The sequence below is a fragment of the Geospiza fortis genome, unplaced genomic scaffold (assembly GCF_000277835.1).
Source record: "Geospiza fortis unplaced genomic scaffold, GeoFor_1.0 scaffold874, whole genome shotgun sequence".
Taxonomy (NCBI): Eukaryota; Metazoa; Chordata; class Aves; order Passeriformes; family Thraupidae; genus Geospiza; species Geospiza fortis.
Genome location: NW_005054456.1, coordinates 788,216 through 810,522, shown reverse-complemented (window position 1 = coordinate 810,522; position 22,307 = coordinate 788,216). Strand labels below are relative to the sequence as shown.

The window sequence follows — 22,307 nt, the reverse complement described above, 5'->3', positions numbered from 1 at the left end:
GAGGAGGAGGAGGAGAAGGAGGAGAAGGGGGCGGTGACACACTGAATGCCTTCTGCAGGCTCTGCTCTGGAACAGGATGGCAATGTGTTGAAGCACTTCATTATTGATTGAGATCACAGTGACCTGCAAGCTGGTATCCACTAAGCAGGATCTTCTCTCTATAGAGAGGGAAAAGATACTGTAGAGAGGGAAAAGGAGAAAAAAAAAGAGCAAAAAAACCAGTGATAATGCTGTTTTAGTGTGTTGGGTCCTGCTGGTGTGCTGGCCTGTGCCCACCATCCCACTGCATCTGTTCCTGCTGCTGGGGAAGATGCTGTAGGGATCCTGCCAGCCCTGAACCTGGGAAATGTCCTGGTGTGGGCACAGCTGCAGGGATTCTGCCGGTCCTGAGCCCAAGAAATGTCCTGGAATGGGCACAGCTGCAGGGATCCTGCCAGTCCTGAGCCCAAGAAATGTCCTGGAATGGGCACAGCTGCAGGGCTTCTGCCAGCCCTGAACCTGGGAAATGTCCTGCTGTGGGCACAGCTGCAGGGATTCTGCCAGCCCTGAGCCCAAGAAATGTCCTGGTGTGGGCACAGCTGCAGGGCTTCTGCCAGCCCTGAGCCCAGGAAGCATGAGAGGTGCCAGGGGCTATTCATGTGGGCACTCCAAGCTGCTGAGCCCACAGCCAGAGCTGGCAGCCCCCCAGACTGCAACCATGTGGGTCCTGGCTGGAGCAAAAACTCAAACATGTGTCATTACTTTCATTTTGTTTAGAGTAGGGCTAGAAATCTCCTGTACTAACAGCCAAAAGCTTGTGAAAGTCCAGGCTTGAGGCATAGGTGTGTTTAATTCAGTCCTAATTCAGGTTCAGCTGCTGGGGGCAGAGCAGAGCTCATGTCTCACCACACAGTGGGTATTGATTCCAGCCAGGGGGAATTTGACACAATTTTTGCAGAGCCATTGCAGTTGTTACAATCAGTGTTACAATCAGGCTGAACCTGATTTTTCATCCGGGCTGCCATTGATTTACAGCAATTGGATCTTTATTACAACTCGATTTGCTTGATTAAAACCCCTAATTTTATTGATTTTCTGTCCCCACAGTGGGTATTTGTCACCTGTGACTCAATAACCCTTTTGCTTCCTACACAGCCACCCAAGTGACATTCCTTACCTCCTTGCTCCAAGATGTGTTGTCAAATCTTCAGTGTCCTCATGGCTTCTGCAGTTTGCCAACACCTATCAGCCCTTGTCTGCTGACCTCAGTCCATCTGTTCTTAATGTTCATCCCTATTTTCCCATCCATACATTGCCATATGGGCTGGTTGAGTAAAAATGGTTAAATCTGGTTTGGGGTGAATGAGCCACCCTTGTAAGAGACAAACCTGTCTGATGTTGTTTCAGCACAAATGCCTTGAAATGTATCACTAGGGGGTTTGCAATAATTCAGCAATACTATCTACTGTTACATCCTTCAAGTTCTTTTCAGTCATGTGGACCTGATTGACTCAGATCTCTTAAATGTGTCTGCCACAACCAGTAATGTTATTATTATCAACTGAAATTGTTGTGCCAGACAAGATTGATAGCTTGACAGGTTCAGGTTTTCAAAAGATTGGTGTGAAGTTCATAAAAACAGCAAAGGGCAGCAAGTTCTAAAACAAGTCTGTTCAGCTCCTCAGTGTCCCTCTGGCAGCTGAGCTCAAGGTGTGCTGCAGGATGTCTCCATTGTAGCCAGTGCAAGAGCAGCTTCTTCCAGGTCTCCATAACTTCCCCAAGTCCTGGCATCATGAAAATTGGTGCTGGAGCCCAGAGTGCTTCTTCCTCAGAGCTTTAGAAGTGCCTGTAAGGGAGATGTTTGAAATGTGCATCACTTTGGCCATTGCTCTAAATGTGCTCCTGGGGGGTTCTTGCACTGCTGAATATTTTATTGTGATATATAATTGTGTCCTTTAAGCTTTTTTCCACATCCATCCCCAGAGACCCCCAGGCCAGCTTGCAGGGCCTGGGGCAGTGCTGTGCTGCAGCTGGACCTCGAGGCTCCCTGGGCCCCTTGTCCCTGCTGACAGCCAAGCAGGAGCGTCCCAATATTAATCACATATTCTAAGGTTTCTCCCACCTTGCTTTGAAGAAGTGCAATGTAGACTTCTACCTAGCTTAGCTCATCCTAGAGTAAAAACATTACAGATGTCTATAACTCCAAGTTTTAAATTTTTGTTTATATTACCTGCTGAGTAGGAGCCACCACCACAAAGGGGCTTGGCACAGGTGAGTGAGTAGAAGCCAGTCTTTACCTCTGAAGGTTTTCTCCACCTAGTAATGTCAGTATTTCAGTGCTCCTGGAATGCACAAACCCCAGGCCTATCTGATAGCACAGTTAACACCCATTGCCACAGAAGAGTCTGGTTTGTGGCTGCAGTTTCAGAGCCAATGCGGTAGGTGCTTGCTGTTTTCTCACTTCATTTGGGATATTTTCATACTAGATAATTAAATATTAAGGGAAAAAACCCAAGCATTTAAACCAAACCATATGTGTGTTTTGTGCATGTGGGTTTGGCTTCGCTCGCACACGACCTGGGGCAGTGGTTATTTCTAAATCCAAACTCTGTCACAGGCTGACCAAGTGGAGTCACCATCCCTGGGGAGGATTTAACAGATTTGTGGCTGTGTCACTTGGGGATGTGGGTTAGTGGTGGCCTTGGCAGAGCTGTGACTTTGGAGGCAAGGGAGAAGAGGCCCTATCAAATGAGTGGCTGATGGGCAGAGGCCATCACACTGTGCTGCAGCACTGTTTTCCTCTTGCTCTCCTTTATTTTTATTAAATCCTTTTTCCTCCCTTTTTATGGAGAGGCCTATCTTCATTGCCCATACAGCAGATCATACAGAGTACAAAAAAAAAATCAACATTTGGAGTTAATTTACAGAGCTGCACTTTGACTTGACATTTTTATGTTTTACTGCTTATTTTTCTAATTGCAGCTGAAAGGAAATTCTAGATAAGTATCATATAATGAAGGAGCCAAAACCCCAAGGACAACTGATTTGATGTTGTGTTACCTGCTGAAGCCATTGGCTTTTGTTCTCTAATTAGTTGGGGTTTGGATTTGGTGAGGGGTGGCAGGAGCAGGCCACCTGTGCTGAGCAATGTCATGCTGGTGTCAATGAGGGGAACATGGACTCCCCAAGACCTCTGGTATCACACCTCTGGGGTGCTGCAGCTGTGGTTAAGAGCCAGGTGTGTGAGGAAAACACCTTTTCATGTTGGGCACAGGCACAGGCACCTGCTGCTTTGGTCCCCCTGCCAGCTCTGCTGATGGGGCTCATGAGGCTGCACAGCAGAGTGAGACCTCCCGGCTTGGGTCCACTCCCCCTCAGTGGGGACTCCAGGGAAACAGCCCTGGAACCCCCTGCTGGCTTCTGAGATGTGTTTTCTGTACTATGTGTGAAGTGTGTTTGGGAGAGCCTGGCTGTGGGGCAGCAGGCATTGCAGGGAGAAGGCTTTTATCTCAGATGCATCCTGCTTCTGCCCTGGTCTGGGGTGGGACAATCCCACTTGGCCATCCATGTGCAGTTTTTTTTCTCCCTGGGACATGACTGTAGGCTGAGTTTATCATCTTGTGTTGCTCCTCTTTTTGATTGCATACGAGCAGTAGTTTGACTTGAGTGAAAGGCTCTTCTGTCTCTTGTCTGGATCTTCCTCTCTGTTTTTAAGTGGGAATTAGAGACTGGTCATTACAGAGGATGTGAATGATATTGGTTCTTTTCCATGTCAGATTAACAACAAAATGGATTTTGTCACACAGTGTGTTCTCCTCTTGTCCTTAGGTGAGAACTGCAATGCCAGGGCACTCCTTGGGCAGTGCCCACTGAGGGAGGAGCTGCTGCTGGTCATCACTTTTCCTTTCCTCATAACTACAATGATGGAGCCAAGAATCCCTGACATGTTTTTAACATATTTTAAGTATCACACTAAACTGTATCTTTCCCACAGCCCGCAAGCTGAAGAAACTGGGTAACCTGAAGGCCCAGGATGACATGGAGGGAGCCAGCTCGTCCAGCCCAACGGAGGAGCAAGCTCCCAAGCTGGTGATGACACGAATTGACGGCTACGAGTGCCAGCCCATCTTCCTCAACGTCCTGGAGGCCATCGAGCCTGGGGTGGTGTGTGCTGGCCATGACAACAGCCAGCCTGACTCCTTCTCCAACCTGCTGACCAGCCTGAATGAGCTTGGGGGGAGGCAGCTGGTCTACGTGGTCAAATGGGCAAAGGCTCTGCCAGGTGAGAAGGAAAGCAAACAAATCCCCTCCCAGCTCCAAAGCCCATCTGCACTGCTGGGGGCAGGGGCAAAGGGGGTGGTCTGCAGCCCCTGTCCCATCACACAGCTCCTGGGGGACCCTCTCCATGGGCAGTGTGTGTGTCCCCTGCCTGGGAAGCAGCGTGGGACTTGTCTCTAGAGGGCCTGATGATGGGAGGAGGAACTGAGGGGTGATGGAATGTGTTGGAATTGTACTCTGCGTTCACATAGCCCTTGGTCAGCCATACCATGTGGGCACAGGGCACTTCCCCCCATGGCAGGGCTGCAGCTGGTCTGGGCTCAGGGTCCTGCTCTTCTCCCTCTCTTTCCATGGAGGTTTTGCTCCACTTCCAAGCTGTGTCTGCCAGCCCTGCAGAACTGCCCTCTAGACAAGGATCAGCCCTGTCCCAGAACCCACCTGAAGTGATGAAAAGGGTAAATAGCAACATGGCAGAAGATTAATGCAGAATCCCAAAGGGTTTTTCCTGGCAGTCACTCAGGTTGCCCATGTGATAGCCTGGTGTGATATATTTGTGATGCCTTCAGAGAGGTAATAGGAGTCAGGAATTTTCCAGATGCTGGTCAGCAGGTGCAGTAAATGGAGCATCCTGATGAGTGATGTGTTCATTCAGCTGGATTTGCAAGGCGTCACTGCAAGGTTGGTGACATGCTGCCTGTTCCACCTTGTAATCCTGGAACTGGGTGAGTGGGATTGCAGAGGGCTGAGCTCAGTCTGGGCACAGCAGCACCCAGCTCACCTCCCAGCATCCTGGAGACTGGAGCATGGGGCCAGGTCCTGCTGCCTTCTCCTTTCTGGCCCCATTCCTCAGGGGGCACCAGAGAAAGGAGGAACCCCACTCCTTGTATGTCTGGGGTGATAACAGCCAGAGGAGGAGACTGAGGCACAGTAGGTTTGCCACTCTCTGCCAAACCGTGGTGATGAGCTGTGGTCAGGTGTCTGACGTTCCCAGGAGTTTAGCAGCTCCCTAGACTGGTGCTCCCAATGGCATATTGGTCTGCATACCCTTAAATGCAGAATAGCCCATTCTGTTTCTGATATTCTGAGTCACTTGGCTTGTAAAACCAGGGACAAATCTTGCTTCTTCTTTGGCTTGTCTACACCAGACATCAAGATCCACAGAGACACCACCAAAGCCACCTGGCATCCAGGGCTGAGGCTCTACCACTGCAGTAGTGCTGATGGAAAGGGAGAGTGCTGTGGGAAATGTTTTCTATCACAACCACCCCTTTATCAGAGGGTTTTGCTCTCCTGAACTGCACCTGATGCCCGACCCCTCAGTGTGTGACGGTGTCAGCTGCTGCCCTGCTTCCCCCCGGGGCCAGCATTGACTGTGCCAGGGTGGCATCTGGGCAAGGTTCATTCTCCAGCTTGTTTGCCTTGAAGAGCTCTCCAAAGCACAGAGATCCTTGCCTCAATGGGTTGTAATTATACACTGGAGCTGTTAAATTGCTTTAATATGTGATTGAAATAATGCATGATTGCCTTGAAACTCAATTATATTTGCCTATTTACGAGTACGTTGAAAAAAACAGCGTTGGAGGTGGTGTAAGCATGCCTGGGGTTTAACTCTGGGCTGCCATCTGGGAATGGTAATTTAAATTTAGTTGCTATTTTTGTTTCTCTTGCAATGTAGCTGAGGTTTCCATGCTCATTCCCACAGTCAAGAGATCCATGCAGCGTGTATGGGGCAGAAACCGGAGCATCTGTAACCGTGGTGGGAGGCCTAGGGGCTGCCTCCTGCCTCTGAGCATCACATTAAAGTCCAGTTACTTAAATCGGTGCAGTCCTAATGGAACTTTCTCCCCTCTTTGTCTCTAAGTTCCCTTTCTTCCCTTCCAGGGGCAGGTTTGTGCTTGTCTATCCTTGATTCCTAGTCAAGGTGGGAGCTCCATGTCATGACTCATGTCCTGAGACATGAGCTGGCTGAGCTTGGGCTGTGGACTGACCACCTTGTCCTAAGAGAAGCGCTGCAGGAGAGCTGGAATCTACCTGGAAACAGCCCTGGAAACTGCAGGAACCCAACAGTAATTTGTAACATCCCTCCCTTATTGTTTACTAGGATTTCGCAACCTGCATGTGGATGACCAGATGTCAATAATCCAGTACTCCTGGATGGGCCTGATGGTGTTTGCTATGGGATGGAGATCCTTCACCAATGTCAATTCCAGGATGCTTTACTTCGCTCCAGACCTGGTCTTCAATGAGTAAGTGTGAAACAACAACAGCCTGATGCTGGGGTTTGGGTCAGCCCAGGTGACCAGCTACACTTAGAGCAGTTACACTGAGCTGCCCAGCACAGCCAACCCTGGCTATGCCCATCCTGCTCCTCACTGCCACCACCCATGGTGACCTCCACGAGCAGTGAGGGCACTGTGATGCCTCCCTGGGTCCTTCTGCCTGCTCCCTCAGCCTTGCTGTGGGCTGATGCCCACCAGGGCAGCAGCAGAAGCTGGGTGAGGGAGTGCTCCATTTCTGCCTTTCTGCCATGGGGTTTGAATTCCAGCTCTGTTGGGTAGCTGGGGTGAGCAGAGATAGAGACAAAATGTACTGTAAGGTCCTGGTGGGATCTCCTTGATGTACCATCAGCTTAGAGCTGGGGAGGGTTTGCTGGCAGTCAGATTTAGGAGCTTGAACCCAATAACCAAACACAGCAGCAGGCAAACTCCCACCTGCCTGGGAGCTCCAACTCAGCCTCATATCCCTCACAGACAGAAATGTTTGGGAAATCATTGCAGTCACTCTTCAGACAAACGCTGCAAGTGCCTTGTAGCCATCTGTGTCCAGTGAGGATCACACACAGGCCTTCTGGAAAATGCTCCATGTGGCAGAGCCTGGGCCCTTGGCATCAGGCTGTGCCAGGCAGTGGGGTTTGCTGGGTCAGGGAGTGTCCTCCGTGTCACACACATGCACGCTGGGCTCCGTGCCATCTGTGCCCGTCTCACCCTGCCAGGTACCGCATGCACAAATCCAGGATGTACAGCCAGTGCATCAGGATGAGGCACCTCTCCCAGGAATTTGGGTGGCTTCAGATCACCCCCCAGGAGTTCCTCTGTATGAAGGCTCTCCTCTTCTTCAGTATTAGTAAGTATGCACACCCTTCCCTCTACAGAGCTCCAGCACCTGCTGCTGCATCGCCCTTGAAGCATCTGGTGCTCTTCCTGTGCCTGGACTTTCACTTCCCAGGAGGAGGCTGGAGATGTCCCCTGCTTCAGCCTTCCTCCTGCTCTCCTATTGTTGTCACTCTCTGGGCTCCTCTCACTGTTTCATTCCCCTCCCACCCAGTTCCAGTGGATGGCCTGAAGAACCAGAAGCTCTTTGATGAGCTCCGCATGAATTACATCAAGGAACTTGACCGGATCATTGCCTGCAAGAGGAAGAACCCCACCTCCTGCTCGCGGAGGTTTTACCAGCTCACCAAGGTCCTGGACTCTGTGCATCCGGTAAGAGAGGACAGGGAAATGTCCATCTGTACACATAATGTCCATCTAAATGCATAAGGAACAATATAAAAAAGAAACTTTTCACAGAGAGAATGATCATTCCCTGGAACAACCTCCCCATCGTGGGAGGAGTTCAGGTACAATTGGAGAGAGCACTGGATAGTCTCATCCAGTTTCCCTTTCCCAGGGAAGGTGGGACCTCTGTCATGTATCCTCCCAGAGAAAGCACTGCCCAGGGACTTGTTTAACCAGCTCTCTTCCTTTCCCAGATTGCCAAGGACCTGCATCAGTTTACATTTGATCTCCTAATCAAGGCACACATGGTGAGCGTGGACTACCCAGAAATGATGGCCGAGATCATCTCTGTGCAGGTTCCCAAGATCCTGTCTGGAAAAGTCAAGCCTATCTACTTCCACGCACAGTGATCTTTCAGAGGGACCCCCGTGCTGCCACCCCCATTCCAGCCATCTCCTGCCTGTTACTTCTGCACTACTGTCCTGCAGTGCCTTGGGGAATCCCTCTGTGGCGGTGGCCAAGAGGACAGGCAGTGACAGACCTGCTGGGATTCCTGAGATTACTATTTTCCTGAGGTACCTCTGAACTGAACCCCTGGCACCGACCTCTGCCTGGCACCAGCTGCTCACAGTGATGGACAGGGACTGGTGGGGGCAGTGGCACCATGTCTGAGTGTTCTCCTCTGTTTGTCACTGTGACTCCAGCAGCCCAGGGCCATGGGACAGCAGAAGAAGTGCCAGTGGTTGGTGGGTTTGGGGTGATTTTTATAAAAAGAATACAACACAAAGCACGTTGCAGCTCTGCTTTTGGGTGTGGGTTATGTCGCCAGCCTCCTTCTTTGCTTTGTTTGCACTATGGTGCTGGGAGGCAGATAAGTTCAAACACTGCAGAAGAGAAGCAGAGCAGAGCTGGGGGACAAGGCAAATTTGTGGCTGAGGAGTTCACGGGCCCTGCAGCCACTGTGGGATCTGCTGTGGTCAGCTCAGCCCTGGGACTGGCCTGCACTGCCGAGACACGAGCGATGGAGAGGACAGGCTGCAGCACAAGGCCTGCCAAGGAAGATCACCTTGGAAATCCCCCAACGATGGCTGGCTCCTGTTTTCCACCTGGGATGTTTTTCCTATGGCCTGTCCGGCTGGGTCTTGGTCTGCCCTGCAGACCCCCGGGTGCTCAGCAGTCACATTTCTGTCCTTGCCAGCTGCTGCTCCCTGACAAAGCTGAACCCACCTCTGAAAGTGCCTGATGCCCTCGGACCTCACACCTGCCTGGCTCCCCTGGGCACCTGCAGCCCCTGCCCCCACACCTGCTCTGCTCCTGTCATGGCTCTGCAGACCTGGGATTCCAGCTATGATCTTTCCCTTCATTTGTCCCAAATATTTTTTTTCCAATGCCAGAAGATGAGTGTTCTGGAGCCAAGACCAAGGCCAGGGTCTACGGGACCTGTGGGACCATGGGACTCCTCTCTGAATCCTGTCCATGGAGAGGTGGCTGTGGGAACTGGCTGCTGCCACCAGGGCTCTTTGGGGGGCTGCAAGGGAAGCACCAAGAGATCCCCTGCTCTTGGAAGCAGCACACACAGCTGCTGCTGATGGCAGTGGCTGATTGCAGCCCAGGAGGACACCATTGTGCACTCACTGTCCCATGTACATGGTCCTGTATGCACCACACCACCCACACCCCATCCCATGTGCACCACCCACACCTCATCCCATGTGCACCACCCACACCCCATCCCTTACACACCACCCACACCCCATCCCATGTGCACTGCCCCACACACCCAGCCTGTCCCCAGCACACACACTGCAGCCAAGCCTCTGTGCTCTGTGGTGTTTTAGTTCCCATCTTCCTGCACATCCTGAGTACATCAAAACCACCTGCCCAGACCCAGACAGGCTGTCAGTGACTGCACACACACACAGGCTGGTGCCAGGGTCACACATGCCAGCATGGGCTGTGACATGGCCTGGCATTACCAACCCAGACATCTACGAGGGATTCTTGTGCCAGCACAGACAAACAGCCAACTCTGCATCCTCCCAGGGCAGTGAGCACACCCAGAGCCCTGTGCCCACCCTGTGCCCAGCTCTCCAGGAAATGCCATCATGGTGCAGATGCTCCTTTACACTCTTGGAGTAAAACAAACAATTTCCCTGATGCTTTTCAACCTTTTGATGGGATTTTCATTATAAGAAGGAGTGGGGAAAAAGCCCCTATGGAAGGAGAGGATCTTTCTTTGCAATGGTTTTCCTTCCTCTGCTAGACAGGGCTCTGATCCTGCTCCTCCTCCTGAAATCCTCTCATGTAGGCAGGAACAGAACCCATAGGTGAACTTTCTGGCTGGCAGCCAGCAGGTTGCTGCTCTCAGAGCCCCCCCATGCCAGGGGGCTGCTGGCATTTTCAGTGCTGGTGTGAGCTACAGATATTTGCAAATGAACCAGTAAAAATTTTCATCTGGTGCATCCCTGTCTTCTGGAAATTTCCCTGGCTCTTCACAGCAGAGCTCAGTGAGCACTGTGAGCACTGAGAATCACTGTGGTGATTCCCAGTCCCTGTTATCAGCTCAGGCTCCAAGCAGTTGGAACAGCAGTTTGGGAGAGCTTTGTGCTTCGCACAGGCTCGTGTCAGGGAAGGTTTGGTTGGTTAATGAGTGTCCTGCTGGGTGTTCATCTGCTGGGAGACTGAAAAGAGGCCAAACCTAACAGGGATTTGCCCACCCTGCTTTGCTGGTGGGAGCACCATGTGAATGAGAAGTGGGGCAGCAGGGAAAGGATTCTGCCTGTGCCCCGTGTGTGTCACCCAGCACAGCGAGTGCTGAGTGAGGCAGGAGCTCATGGGGAGCACCCCCAGCCCAGGACGGAGGGGCAGTCAGGGGCACTGAGGTCAGGTTCTCGGTCTCTTCACTATCACAGTAAACGTCTGCAACTTGTTAATTCAAAAGTTGGGGTTTTACAATATGATTACCAGGAAATGTGGGAGCCAGGACTCGCAGCACCTGTGTGTGTATTTGCTGGGGGAATTAATGCTGTTTCCATGTGGATTTTCATGAGCTGCTGCAGGAACTGGGGAAGAAGAGGCTTTAAGAAATACCAAAGTCCAACTCCTGCCATTTATCTTTATGCTTTTTGTTTTCTTTTGCATTTTCTTGTCTACTTTTGCTTTAATAAAGCAAGGAGAATTTCACCGTGTTCACAGTCCCAAAGAAGATGTCCCTGAGGCTCTCCTTGGGCTGAGCCCTGGAGTTGGGACCCCCTGGGTGTCACAGCTGAAATCAGCCATCTCCATGTTCCCTCGTGGATTCCCTGACTGTGCTCTGGCTCATCTCAGAGGTGTGGGGCGTTCTGAGCTGGCTCAGTCTGAGTCCTGGCTCAGCCCATCAGCTCCTGCCCAAGGCAGCAGATGGAGGACAAGGGATACAGACCTTGGCATCTCCCTGGGAGCAGTGTTTGTGCATGGATGGGCACCATTCCATAACAGAGGGTGTGGGATAAAGGATGCTGCCTTTAGTGAGGGCAAGAGGGACACTTCCTCAGCCCTGTGTCATGCCAGAAGCAGTGAGACAGATCAAATGCAATGCTGCGATGGCATGCAGCATTCCCAGGGCAGGTGTCACTGATCTGTGCCCACCTGAGCCTGACAGGCTCCTGCCAGCACCCCCTGCCTCAGCAGGAGCAGGAGCCAGGACAGCAGCTCTCTGCTTGGAGAGGCTGTGGTTGAGTCTGGAGAGCTGGCAGCATCCACATGCCACTGCCATAATGTCCAAGAAGCCCTTTGTGCTTGGCTCAGGGGACAGGATGCTCGGTGAGGGAAGTGAAGCTGGGGCAGGACCCTCCCTGCAGTACCACTCCTTGCTCTGGGCCATGGGGTTGTCCCTGTGGTCTGTAGGGAATGCTGAGGGTACCCAAGGTGTCACCTGCCTCCCAGCCAGCCCGAGAGCTGCTGCCCTCAGTCACCTCCCACCACCAGCCAGCCCTGCAGTCCCTGTGGTGTCCCTCCCCTTGCTGAGCTCTTGCCCTGGATGTTTCAATAACATAATGTATGCTAAAATTATCTATCTCTGTATAAAATAAAGGCATGGCCCGTTTTCTATTGCTAAAGATATCTATTTAGTGACGTGCTCTAAGAGTCCTCTCTGGTTGCACACTGAGGTACTGGATGCTCTGCAGGAGATGAGTCAGAACATGCCAATTTAATGGAGACTTTTAATTATTTTTCTGGCTGGGTGCTGCCCAGTTTGCAAAGGTCCCCCTTTTTGTGGCATGCAGAGAGCACACACTAGCATAGGCTGGGGTCAGCAGCACCTTCTCCAGCCTTCCTGTGTCTTCTTGAGGTTAGACAGGGACAGTGTTTGCATTGGGGAACAACGGAGTGTCCCTTGTTCCTTCCCTCTTTGACTTGCACAAAGAGTCCTCACACATTTGGGCAGAATGCTGGGGTCACAGAGAGTGTCTGTGTTGCGCCTGTGTGCAGGCCCAGGGCTGGCTGTGGCCACTGGGGGTGGCTGTGGGCAGGCAGGGTGTCCCAGCCCCTTTGGGTGGGTCAGAGCCTCCCCTGCCCACTGGTGCCTGCTCCCTGTGCTCCTTCCCTTCAGCAGCAGAGGGATGCTGTGCTTGTGACTCACAGAGTAAATCTCTGCACCCCCATAAACCCTTAGCAAGTGGATAAAAGCTGCTCTCTGTGCTGGATATTTGGTGTTCTGTGGCAATTTTATGCTGTTTCTCTTTGTTAACATGTCTCTGTAATAATAAGAGTTCTCTATTTGATATATTTTACTTTCTTTGTAATAAGCCAAAAAGCTCATTGCTGGTGCCTTTTTGCGTGGGGAGCCTCCCAGCCCACAGCTGTGTTCCTGGGAGTAACAAAGGCCAGTCTGCAATTGCTCCTCCCACCAGAGCTGAGGAAAAGAGAAAAGCCAGTGCCACAGCATTGCCAGAAGAAGAAGAGCCAGCAGTCCTGGAATGGCAGAGAGACTTTGGGGTATGATGCTGGTTCTTTCCAGGGGCCTGGCTCCAAGGTGAGGGCTGAGCATAATACTGGGCACGCCTTGGCCCCATTTCCATGGGGCTGTGACCCTGGAGACCCCACAAACCATATGATGAAGGTGCAGAGCACACAGCCTGGTCTGGCCCAGTTTGGAATTGCAGTGCTTTGCCCAAATTATAGCATGACCTGAGGGTAAATTATCCCAGAGAAGGAATTAGATGGATTGCTGACACAGCTGGGTTTTTATGTTGGTTTTTTTGTTTTTTTTTTCCTGGTTTTTTTCTTTTTTTTTTTTTTTTTTTTAATTGGAACTGAATGCATTGGACAAAGAAGAGAGAGCCCCAGAGTGTTTTGGTAGGGCTGGACTGTGGTGACAGATGCTGCTGGGGCCAATGGGGTGCAGTGCAGGATGCCCTGGGGACAACTGCAACTCTCAAGTCCCCATGTGGGACTGAAGGACGTTTATTTGTGTAACCAAAGAGAGGGGCCTGCCTGGCACCCAGGTAAAGAAACCGTGCTGGGGGTACATGAAAATTCTCCTTTCTCTTTCAGCCATGCCTGGGGCCCACGTGAGCCCCCAGCCATGCCACAGGGTGGCCCCTCACGCTTGCTGTTCAGTTCTTTTTGTAACCTGAAAATCCGCTGTTGTTCTGAGTCCAATAAATGCAGAATCCGGTTTGCTGGAGCTCTACCCTCTGCCTGCATTTGGCTTTTGTGTCGATTTTGTGCATGAAATCGCTGTGGGTGTGATGGCTGCCAGCAAGCAAAGGCACTGGGAATCAGTGGGTCATTTGCCAGTAGATGAGGCTGTACATTGGATCGTTGTAGGCTGTCTTTCACACTCAGATTTCACTATGAATCACGTCTGAACTCATAATTCAATTACATATCAATTGGCTAATCCTTTCATATATTCCTCTTTGGGTCTTTTAAATTGAATTTCAGTTGATCAATATATTTCTCAAAGCAAGGAGCTAATAAAGGCCAGTGTCCTCCTGCTCTTGTCATTGTTTTTGGTATCTTTATGAACAGTTGTAAATCCATTCTTCTGCAACGTCTTTATAAAATTGACCTATGCTCTCCAAGTAATAAAGAAGACGCTTATCAGCCACTTGTTAATTCAAGGCACAGATGTGAATCCTTCCCAGGGCCAAGATTTGATTCACTGAGACAAAGCAAAGAGCTTGGGGGGAAAAAATAAACCTCGCTGGGCCACAAATAGCTGGCAATGCCTGGTGTGTAATTGCACAGCAGCAGTCCACACAGCGTGCCCTGTGAGCTGAAGAACAGTGTGCCAAGAGAATAAAAACCCTTGGGTTTGTCATCCTCAAGGAACCTGATCCCATCCCTTGCTCTGAGTCACAGAGAAAAATTATTTTGTTATTTTCAAAATTCACCCTTAATGGACACTGAGCAGGCCTCAGCTCCTCGGGGCCGGTGTGGCAGATGGGGTACCTGCCAGCATGTCAGTCCCAGTGTCACCTGCCAAATGGCCACTTGGACACCAGGGACATTCAGGAGCCACTGGTCCAGTGCCTCATGGGATGATGGACTTGGTCCCTCAGTGGCTACACATCCTGGGCTTACACTGGCCTTGGTCTCTGGTGGCCCCAAACTCGTACGGCTTGAACAGTGTCTGTGGGAGGACAGTGAGGCCACCACTTGGGGGCTGCTGGGTCAGAACTGAAGCTGAAGGACAAATTCACCTCACTGAACTCCTTCTGCCTCGCTATGCTCCAGCCACCTCTGCTGCACATCCTGCATCCCACATCCTACACCCTGCATCCCCCCTGCACAGCTCACCAGGACCTACAGGTCACAGGGAAGCTGCTGACCTCCCTGACCATTCCTGTAGCTTTGGGGCCTGGCAGCAGGGTGACAGCCACCATGCCAGCACTGGGGTGAGCCACATGCCAGCGGGCTCCAGAGCTGCCCTTAGAGATGCCTTGGCTCCCTGGCAGAACAGCACACCAAGCTCACAGGAAAAAGTCCAGTTACCATGAAGAAGAAATCAACTGAAAACACGGAAACATCATGAAAACCCTAAAACGGCCTCATGCTTTAAGGTCATTTATTTGTTCTTGTCTTCATAGCACAAAGTGGCATGTTTTTAAAACAGACAGAAGTTCTGTTTCCAAAAATACTGACGAGTTCCCAAAAAGCCCTTTCATCAGTTCCCCTCCCTGGGGGTCTGGGAGTGCCAGCACTGTGACCCTGCAGTGCTGGCAGCCAGCCCTGTGTGCCTGCCGTGGTGTCAGGGCTGTGCCTGTGTTCCCAGGACGGGCCAGTGGCAGCCACAGACCTCAGTGGGGTCACCCTGACTCGAGTGCCCTGACACAAGGGACAGCAGCCAACACTGGGGTTTGCTCCTTACCCAAAACTGCTGCTGCCTCCCTCTGCCAGCGGTGGGCAGGTGCCAAGGGGAGGGCAAACAGGGCCTGCCTGGCATGCCCCGTGCCCCATCCACAGGAGCAGGGTGGGCGCAGTGGCACGTGTGGCAGCATGGTGTGGGGGCCACCAGGAGAGCCTCTGGGAGGCACTGAAGGGAGCTGGGGTGTGCAGGACACACAGTGAGGAAGGATGGAGCTGTGGGAGAATGGAGCTTGTGGGGCCTTGCCTCTGAGCCTTCATGGGCATGGCCCATTTTATACAGGATTTCAAGAATCTTCAGAAGTTCTGCCTTGCAGGAGCTCTTAGAGACACTGGCAGAGGCTGTTAAAGCACTTCTTAAACTTCTGAAAACACAGAGAATGGAAAACATTATGGCCTTTAGTAGTTCAAAGTGTCTCCTGATTGTTTAAGCCAATCATAGGACTTTTTGGAGGCCTGACCTGATTTACAGCCGTGTGTATGGGCCAAGAAACCTGCTAAGGGCTGCCAGGAACCCACCCAGCACAGGGAGCTGCTCCCAGCTCGGAGCATCCAGATGGGTAATGGTGCAGTGGGATGGGTCAGGGAGAACTACAGAGCTGAAAACTACAGCTCTGATCCTCCAAGGAATCCCACGTGGGTGGATTCCAGCGCCTTCACGGGTCTCTGTGTAGCACATAAATTTCAGATGTCAGTGCTCCACTAAGTATATTTCAATTCTAAATTTATCACACAGATGTGTCTGCTGCAGAGTCTTTGGCCTCTTCAAATCTTCCTCTGGGAAGAACTCACTGAGGCTCAGGCTCAAGCTTTGGAACTGCTTGTTTTGTTATCTTCTCTCTATAAAAACCTGAAAGGTTTTACTTGTGCTGGAAAATAATTTTCTTGCTCATATTAAATCCAAATGTTTTCTGTAAGAAAGCAAGCCAGGCACCTGTGGGTTGGCAGACAAGGATTATTGGGGCAGTGCCTCAATGCTTGTTCCAGTTCACGATCACTTCATACAAGGCCTATTGAGGAAAGGAAACAGTTTAGTTCCCCAAACGCCGCTGTTTTGAATTCATCCAGCCCTGGAAAAGTTACAGACCCACAAGGAAACTTTTGAGAGAAACAAGAAGCCAGAAAAAACAAGCAGAAAACCCTCCAGCTGCTGCTTCTGGTGCATTGTGTCCATGCCCGCCCCGGGAATGCTCCGGCTGCTTGGGCCCAGAGCCAGGGCATGGCACAGACCTCTCAGAGCTGGCAAAGCTGGTCTGGCAAACCTGGCCTGGCAAATCTGGCCTGGGCAAACCTGGCCCGGCACATACCTCTTGGAGCTGCAAAGCTGGCCTGGCAAACCTGGCCTGGCAAACCTGGCCTGGCACAGATCCCTTGGAGCTGGCAAACCTGGCCTGGCCAAATCTGGCCTGACACAGACCTCTCAGAGCTGGCAAAGCTGGCCTGGCAAATCTGGCCTGGCAAACCTGGCCTGGCACAGACCTCTCAGGTCTGGCAAACCTGGCCTAGCAAACCTGGCCTGGCACAGACCTCTTGGAGCTGACAAACCTGGCCTGGCAAACCTGGCCTGTGCTGCACCAAGGGCCCGTGGGCAGGGGCGGGGCCTGCACAAAATAATTGCAGGAGGATCCCAAAACCAGTAACCTAACCAGGCAGCCCTGAGCAGGGTGTGGGTGGGAATGCTCTCCTTCTCCAGCTGGGGACCCTTGTGGCTGTGGAGGCACCTTGGCTGTCCCTGTTTCCCAGGAGCATCCTCTGGAGCGGTCACCTCTGTCAGGCTTCTCCAGAAATGCGGGCTCCAAAGCTGGCTGTGAGATTCCCGTGTCAGAGAGAGAAGCTGTTCTCTCCTGGGACAGGGCTCACTGCTAAAGGAAAGCAAGAGGCCTGAAAAGCAAACACTGGTGTGCAATGTCAAAGGAGGGGGGAAACAGATGTGAGGAGGGGAAAAGAGTGCTGGATAGATGGAAAGAAGCCATTGGTGGTCACAGGAAAAGTGGAGTCTTGGTGACCCAGGGCACAGGATGCTGTCCAGGCACTGCAGCAGCACAGGAATATTCAGCCTTGATAGGCAGGGCAGCTTCTCCAGTGAGAAAATGCAGAAAACCAGCTTTGGGGACTGCAGACCCAGAGTGGGGCTATGGCAGTGCCCAGGGCACTCCCAATCCCATGGACACAGCCCTGTGTGGCCTCCCTGGGGCACAGAGCTGGGCCCCCACAGCAGGGCCTGCCTGGAGAGAGGGCACAGTGGGGACAGCACTTGGGCCCAGGGTGAAGAGGAACAAAACACACTGAGATGGCCGTTTCATTTCATGGAAACTTTATAAACACTTGCAGTAACCTAAGCTTGTACACATCACAATGGCTCCAGGGCTGATGCTGGGGGCTGCCATGCTGCACAGGGCGATCCCACATTCCCAGCTGTCACTCCTGGGCCACTGGCAGCAGGGACTGTGCTCACAGCAGCAGGGATTGGGCCCCACAGCAGCAGGAAATGGCAGCCCCCTGCCAGCACAACCAGCGTCCCCACCGCCCCAACTGCTGGTCCCCAGTGTTCAGCTGCACCCACAGGTGCAGGAAAAATCAGCACAGACATACAAGTGACAAAGAACTTTAAAAGGACACCATGAAATAGTCTGCAGGAAGCTGCCTCTCCCCACTGCTCACATTGTCAGACTGAAACCCAGTCACCGATGGATTCTCCCTACCCATGGAGCCCAGCTCTGTCCTGGGGGTCTGTTCTGGGCAGTGGGCACAAGCAGGAGGAGGATGTGACTGCCGCTGCTCTCACAGAATGTCACCTCCAGAGCCACGTGCATCAGCACAACCCAAGGAGCTTCCCCAACTGACAGGCTTGAGGGGTCCCCAAAGAGTGTCCCAAACCAAGAAAGACAGTAGGGAAATGCTGGCCTTTTGTGTGGGAGCCACAGGCCCAACACCCCAACAGGGCCAGGGGGTGATATGCTGCAGGCAGGTGGCCCCACTGCCAGGCTGGTCAGAGCAGCTGGCTCCATCTTCAGCTCCATTCCTGTTCAGAGACTCCTGATCAGAACCCCTGTGCCTTGTCCTTGAGCCCCTGGTGAGGGGCTGCAGCAGGAGGGGCCCAGCACAGCCCCAGGGGCTGCCAGTGCACGTGGCACAGCCTGAACTGCCACAGCACAGGGCTGGTTCGGTTTTAAAGCCACTTTCATGTGCCAGGCCTAAAGGACGGAGCAGCTGGGGCACTGCTGAAGCCAAGGGAGTGAGAGCACCATGGACACGACACACGTGAGCTGTGTGCCATTCAGCAATAAGAGACACGAGGTCACACAAAGTGCCAGGAGGTGGGAAGGACCTGCACCAGGCAGGACACCATGCTGCAGGGAATGGAGCACCTGGGAAGCAGCTGTGGGAATGTTTGGCCACTGGTTTGCAAATGCTCTCAGCACCTAAAGAAAACCATTCAAAAGGAGGGAGTCATCTTTGGGCAGATGGAAGAAGCAGGGAAGTAGCTCTCTGCCATGCACAGCCCTGGAGCTGGGCCCTGGTGGCAGCTGGAGCAACAGACAAGCCTCTAGTGCCACAGAGGTCCTGGCAAGGGACACCTCCTGGGCCAATGGGCATCATCCACAGGGCCATGGCTGAGGGACAGGCTGGGCATCTTGTACTGGAAATGAATAAACAAGCAGACAACAAACTGGGCAGTTCTTAAAAAAAAAGCCAAACAATAGGTTTGACCCACAAACTGAGTTTCAGATCCTCAGCACCTCTGTGCTCGCCATCACAATCACCCAGGATGGAGACTTCTTGGTGGGTCTGTGAGAAGTGCATCTGGTGGGAGTGTGGCTCATGGAAGAGGAGGCAGCGGAGGAAGAGGAGGAGCACCTGCTGCCCCCTTCCCCCTGCTGCACCCTTGGGGGCTGCTGACCCCAGGCTGCTGCCTGAGAGCTGATCCCAGGCAAGGCTGTGGCCATGGCTCAGGCTAAGCCCCTGGCCAAGCCTGTCTGTCAGTGTAGTGTCCCAGGCCAGGGACATCCAGGAGGAGATGAGGAGACATCCCACAGAGCTGGGCACAGTGATTCCTCCATCCCTGCCCAGCTTTTGTCACCATGGGCAGCATTAGCAGGCACAGCTGTCCCACACACTGACACTCACCAAGTGAGGGACACAAGCACAAAGGAAGGGGATCTCAGGGCAAGCAGGGCAAGGGGGGACTGCAGCTGTTTTGCCCTTGCAATCAAACAGAGGGACTCAGCTCTTGTGCTGTCCAAACACCCTTTTCAAGGCGTGTTTCCCAAAAGTGAGCAGGTGAACAGGGGCTCCACTGTCCCTTCCACAGGCGGTCCGTGTCCCCCCACCCTGCCCATGCTGCCATCACCTGCATGGCACACACGGGAGGAGAGGGGAGGAGAGGTGGGAGGGCAGGGAACAGTTCAACACAGATGTGTGGGCAGGACCTGCTCTCCATCGTGGTCTCTCTCTCCTAATTTCTTGAGCCACTTGTGGCTTGGAAATCATCGTCCAGTAAGATAGCTGCTCTCCAGGGCACTGGGGCTGGCAAGGCTCAGCTCTGACTCCTGGGTCACAAGCACAGAAAGTCTCCCGGGTCCAGCTGGGCTGAGGTGTGCTTACAAAGCCTGGAAGAAGAAAACAAGCTCCATGTTCTGTGCAGCAATGCAAATCAACCAGTAATGGCAGAACCACTAGAATCTCACATAATTTGTTTGTTCCCTCCACAAACCCCATAAATGCTGATTTGTCTTACCTGTCCGCTTTCAGTTTATTATTCAATTTGTTGTTATAAACACATACCTTTAGCCTCAGCTCTCATCACTTGGGATCCTGCCTTGTGGTGATGAAGAACTGCATAAAAGGAAGTAGAAGAATAGAGAAAAAATGAGTGCAAGAAGCAAGCTCCAACTCAGTTCCACAAGCTCCTCGAGGCTGGGTAATGGGCAGGGAGGGGTCAGTTTTGCAATAGCACAAATGTTTTCTCAGTACCTGCAGCAGCAGTTCTCAGACTTACACACAAACCTGCTCTCTCGGGCAAAGATTGGCAGCTTTTCAAAGCAGGAAGCTGAGGCTTATTTGGGCAAATATTTTCACAAATGGCACCTGCTGCCACTCAGAGCTGAGGGCTCTGCCCACACTGTCCCCATAACCACCTAGCTCACTGTCTGCACACCCCCTGGGCTGGACCAGCCATGCTCTCTTGGCAGCTGCTGGGACCTAACCAGCCCTCATCACCTCACCCATGACCTGATCTTCCCACAAAGCCTGAGTACAGTGGGCACTACACCACACAGATCCACACACCCGGTAACAGGGATCTACAGGGATGTTTGTGCTTGGTGGATTTAATTTATCAAGTCTGTATCTGGACTCACATTTTATGCTTTGTGCTCTTTGTTTAGTTTCAGCATTTTAGCTGAGCCCCATCTGCTGTTTGAGAGTACAAGACAAGGCAGGCCTGGGGCTGGGGCTGTCTGTGCTGGCTCTGCCTCAGAGGGAGCACCCTGTGCTGCAGGGCTGCTGCTCTCCACACAGAACCTTCCCCGTGCCAGCCTTACCTGCCTGTTCTTCGGGATGCCGTCTCAAAGAACTTGGTCCTAGAGGCCACCCTGCAAAGAAAACAGGAGAAGTCTCTCCTGATTTGACCTGGCAACTTGCTAATGAGATCTGCTCTGTGCCAGGGGAATGAGCTGCAGCATTGGCAGCACTGCAGAGATCACCTTCAATTGACAGTTCTTGTGCCAAGGCAGAGCCGGGCTCCTTCTGTGCTCGCTCCACCCGCACACCACCTGCCAGTGCTTTGGGTGGGCTGCTTATAGAACCATGGAATCATGGAATCATTTAGGCTGGGAAACATCTCCAAGATCATGGAGTCTAATCTTTGACCAAGCACCATCACACCAACTAAAACATAGCACCATGTGCCACATCCAGTCATTATTCCTGTGCTCTTGCCTATAATCCTATGTGCATCCATGCCCTTTATGGTCTTTCCTTTAGTGTTTTTGTGCTCCCACCCATGATCAAGAAAGAGAAGTTAAATTATCCCAGAGAAGGAATTAAGGGAGTTCTGGCACAGAGCTGACCCTCATGGCACCTTTTGTTTTCTTTAGGTTAATTCCCACTAAAGCCAGCAGGGTTTCTGCTCTCTTAAAATCTGAAAGAAATCTGAGGATGAGATGAAGCTGAACTTCACACAGTTCCCTTAAGATCCAAGCTGGATCTTGTCCTGCCCCAGAAAGTGTCTTGCTTGGGAGGTTTGCTGGGGGCAGACAGGGAAGGGCTCAGCTCCACCAACCCAGGAACAGCAGGGAAGGGGATGGGGCAAGGCTCAGCCCTGGGTCTGTGCTTGAGCAGCTCCAGAGCTTCATGTTTGCCTTCGCTGTGGCCCCACTCCCCTCCCTGGCCGTGCCCTCTGCTCAGCTTTCCAAGTGACATTCAAACTTGCACTTGCACCAGCACCAAGGGAGCATCCACAGGCTCCAGCCACTGAGCCCCCAAGTGTCCCCACCAGCACCAAGCACCCTCCACGGGCTGCTGGCTTACACAGATGAGGGCATCTCCTCTGCTGTCCCTGCTATCAGATCTGGCCTCTGCTCCAGCTTTGGAGGGAGGGGAGTCCGGCACGGTGGATCCGGAGGTCTCACAGGGGGACGCGTTATCACAGGCTTATCACCATGGGAACGTGGCTTAGGGACACCGTCACAGTCACCTGCAGGGATGGAGATAACAAACACTGAGCAGGAAGCTCTGGCAGAGGCCAGCTATTTATGAAGGGGCACTGAACAGGTCCATGGGTTTAGTTCTGCCCCTCTGCCTCAACACTCTCACTGACAGCGGCCAATAGCCAGAATAGAGGGACAGAGTCCAGGGAAAGAAGTTCCCACACTACCTGTCCCAGAAAAGCTTTCCTGACACTGGAACAGGGGCTGGAGCTGGACCTGCAAGGACAAACTTAATGCAGTTGCTGACTGTGAAGCTGATACTTCCTGGGAATGACAAGTGTTCTTAACCAAACCCTGTGCGGTGCTGCTCTGTGAATGGGAGAGGAACAGCACAAACTGGTGATTCCTGCAGCTGAGCTTTCATCCTGGACAGTGACACCACCTGTCCTCTCCTCGGCTTCTTTTCTTCCCCAAGATCCAGCCAACCTTACTATTCACTTAACCCTTCAAAGTCTTTAAGAATCAAGTCAACAAGGAATGAGTGTCAGAC

General features: G+C 52.3%; 2 protein-coding genes across 2 annotated transcripts in view; one reads left to right on the top strand and one right to left on the bottom strand.

The window, feature by feature from the left end:
* AR (androgen receptor) overlaps positions 1 to 9,128 on the top strand; it is a 38,808-nt gene extending 29,680 nt beyond the window's left edge. The window contains exons 5-9 of the mRNA XM_031062678.1: positions 3,974 to 4,261; positions 6,359 to 6,503; positions 7,250 to 7,380; positions 7,582 to 7,739; positions 8,009 to 9,128. Coding sequence (XP_030918538.1) covers positions 3,974 to 4,261; positions 6,359 to 6,503; positions 7,250 to 7,380; positions 7,582 to 7,739; positions 8,009 to 8,164 — 878 coding nt within the window. The 3' untranslated portion in view covers positions 8,165 to 9,128. The remainder of the gene's footprint in view (positions 1 to 3,973; positions 4,262 to 6,358; positions 6,504 to 7,249; positions 7,381 to 7,581; positions 7,740 to 8,008) is intronic.
* An 8,276-nt stretch (positions 9,129 to 17,404) lies between these two features.
* OPHN1 (oligophrenin 1) overlaps positions 17,405 to 22,307 on the bottom strand; it is a 38,284-nt gene continuing 33,381 nt past the window's right edge. The window contains exons 21-24 of the mRNA XM_031062677.1: positions 21,639 to 21,804; positions 20,651 to 20,701; positions 19,893 to 19,943; positions 17,405 to 19,717 (exon numbers count right to left, since the gene is read on the bottom strand). Of these exons, the coding sequence (XP_030918537.1) occupies positions 19,901 to 19,943; positions 20,651 to 20,701; positions 21,639 to 21,804 (260 nt within the window). The 3' untranslated portion in view covers positions 17,405 to 19,717; positions 19,893 to 19,900. The remainder of the gene's footprint in view (positions 19,718 to 19,892; positions 19,944 to 20,650; positions 20,702 to 21,638; positions 21,805 to 22,307) is intronic.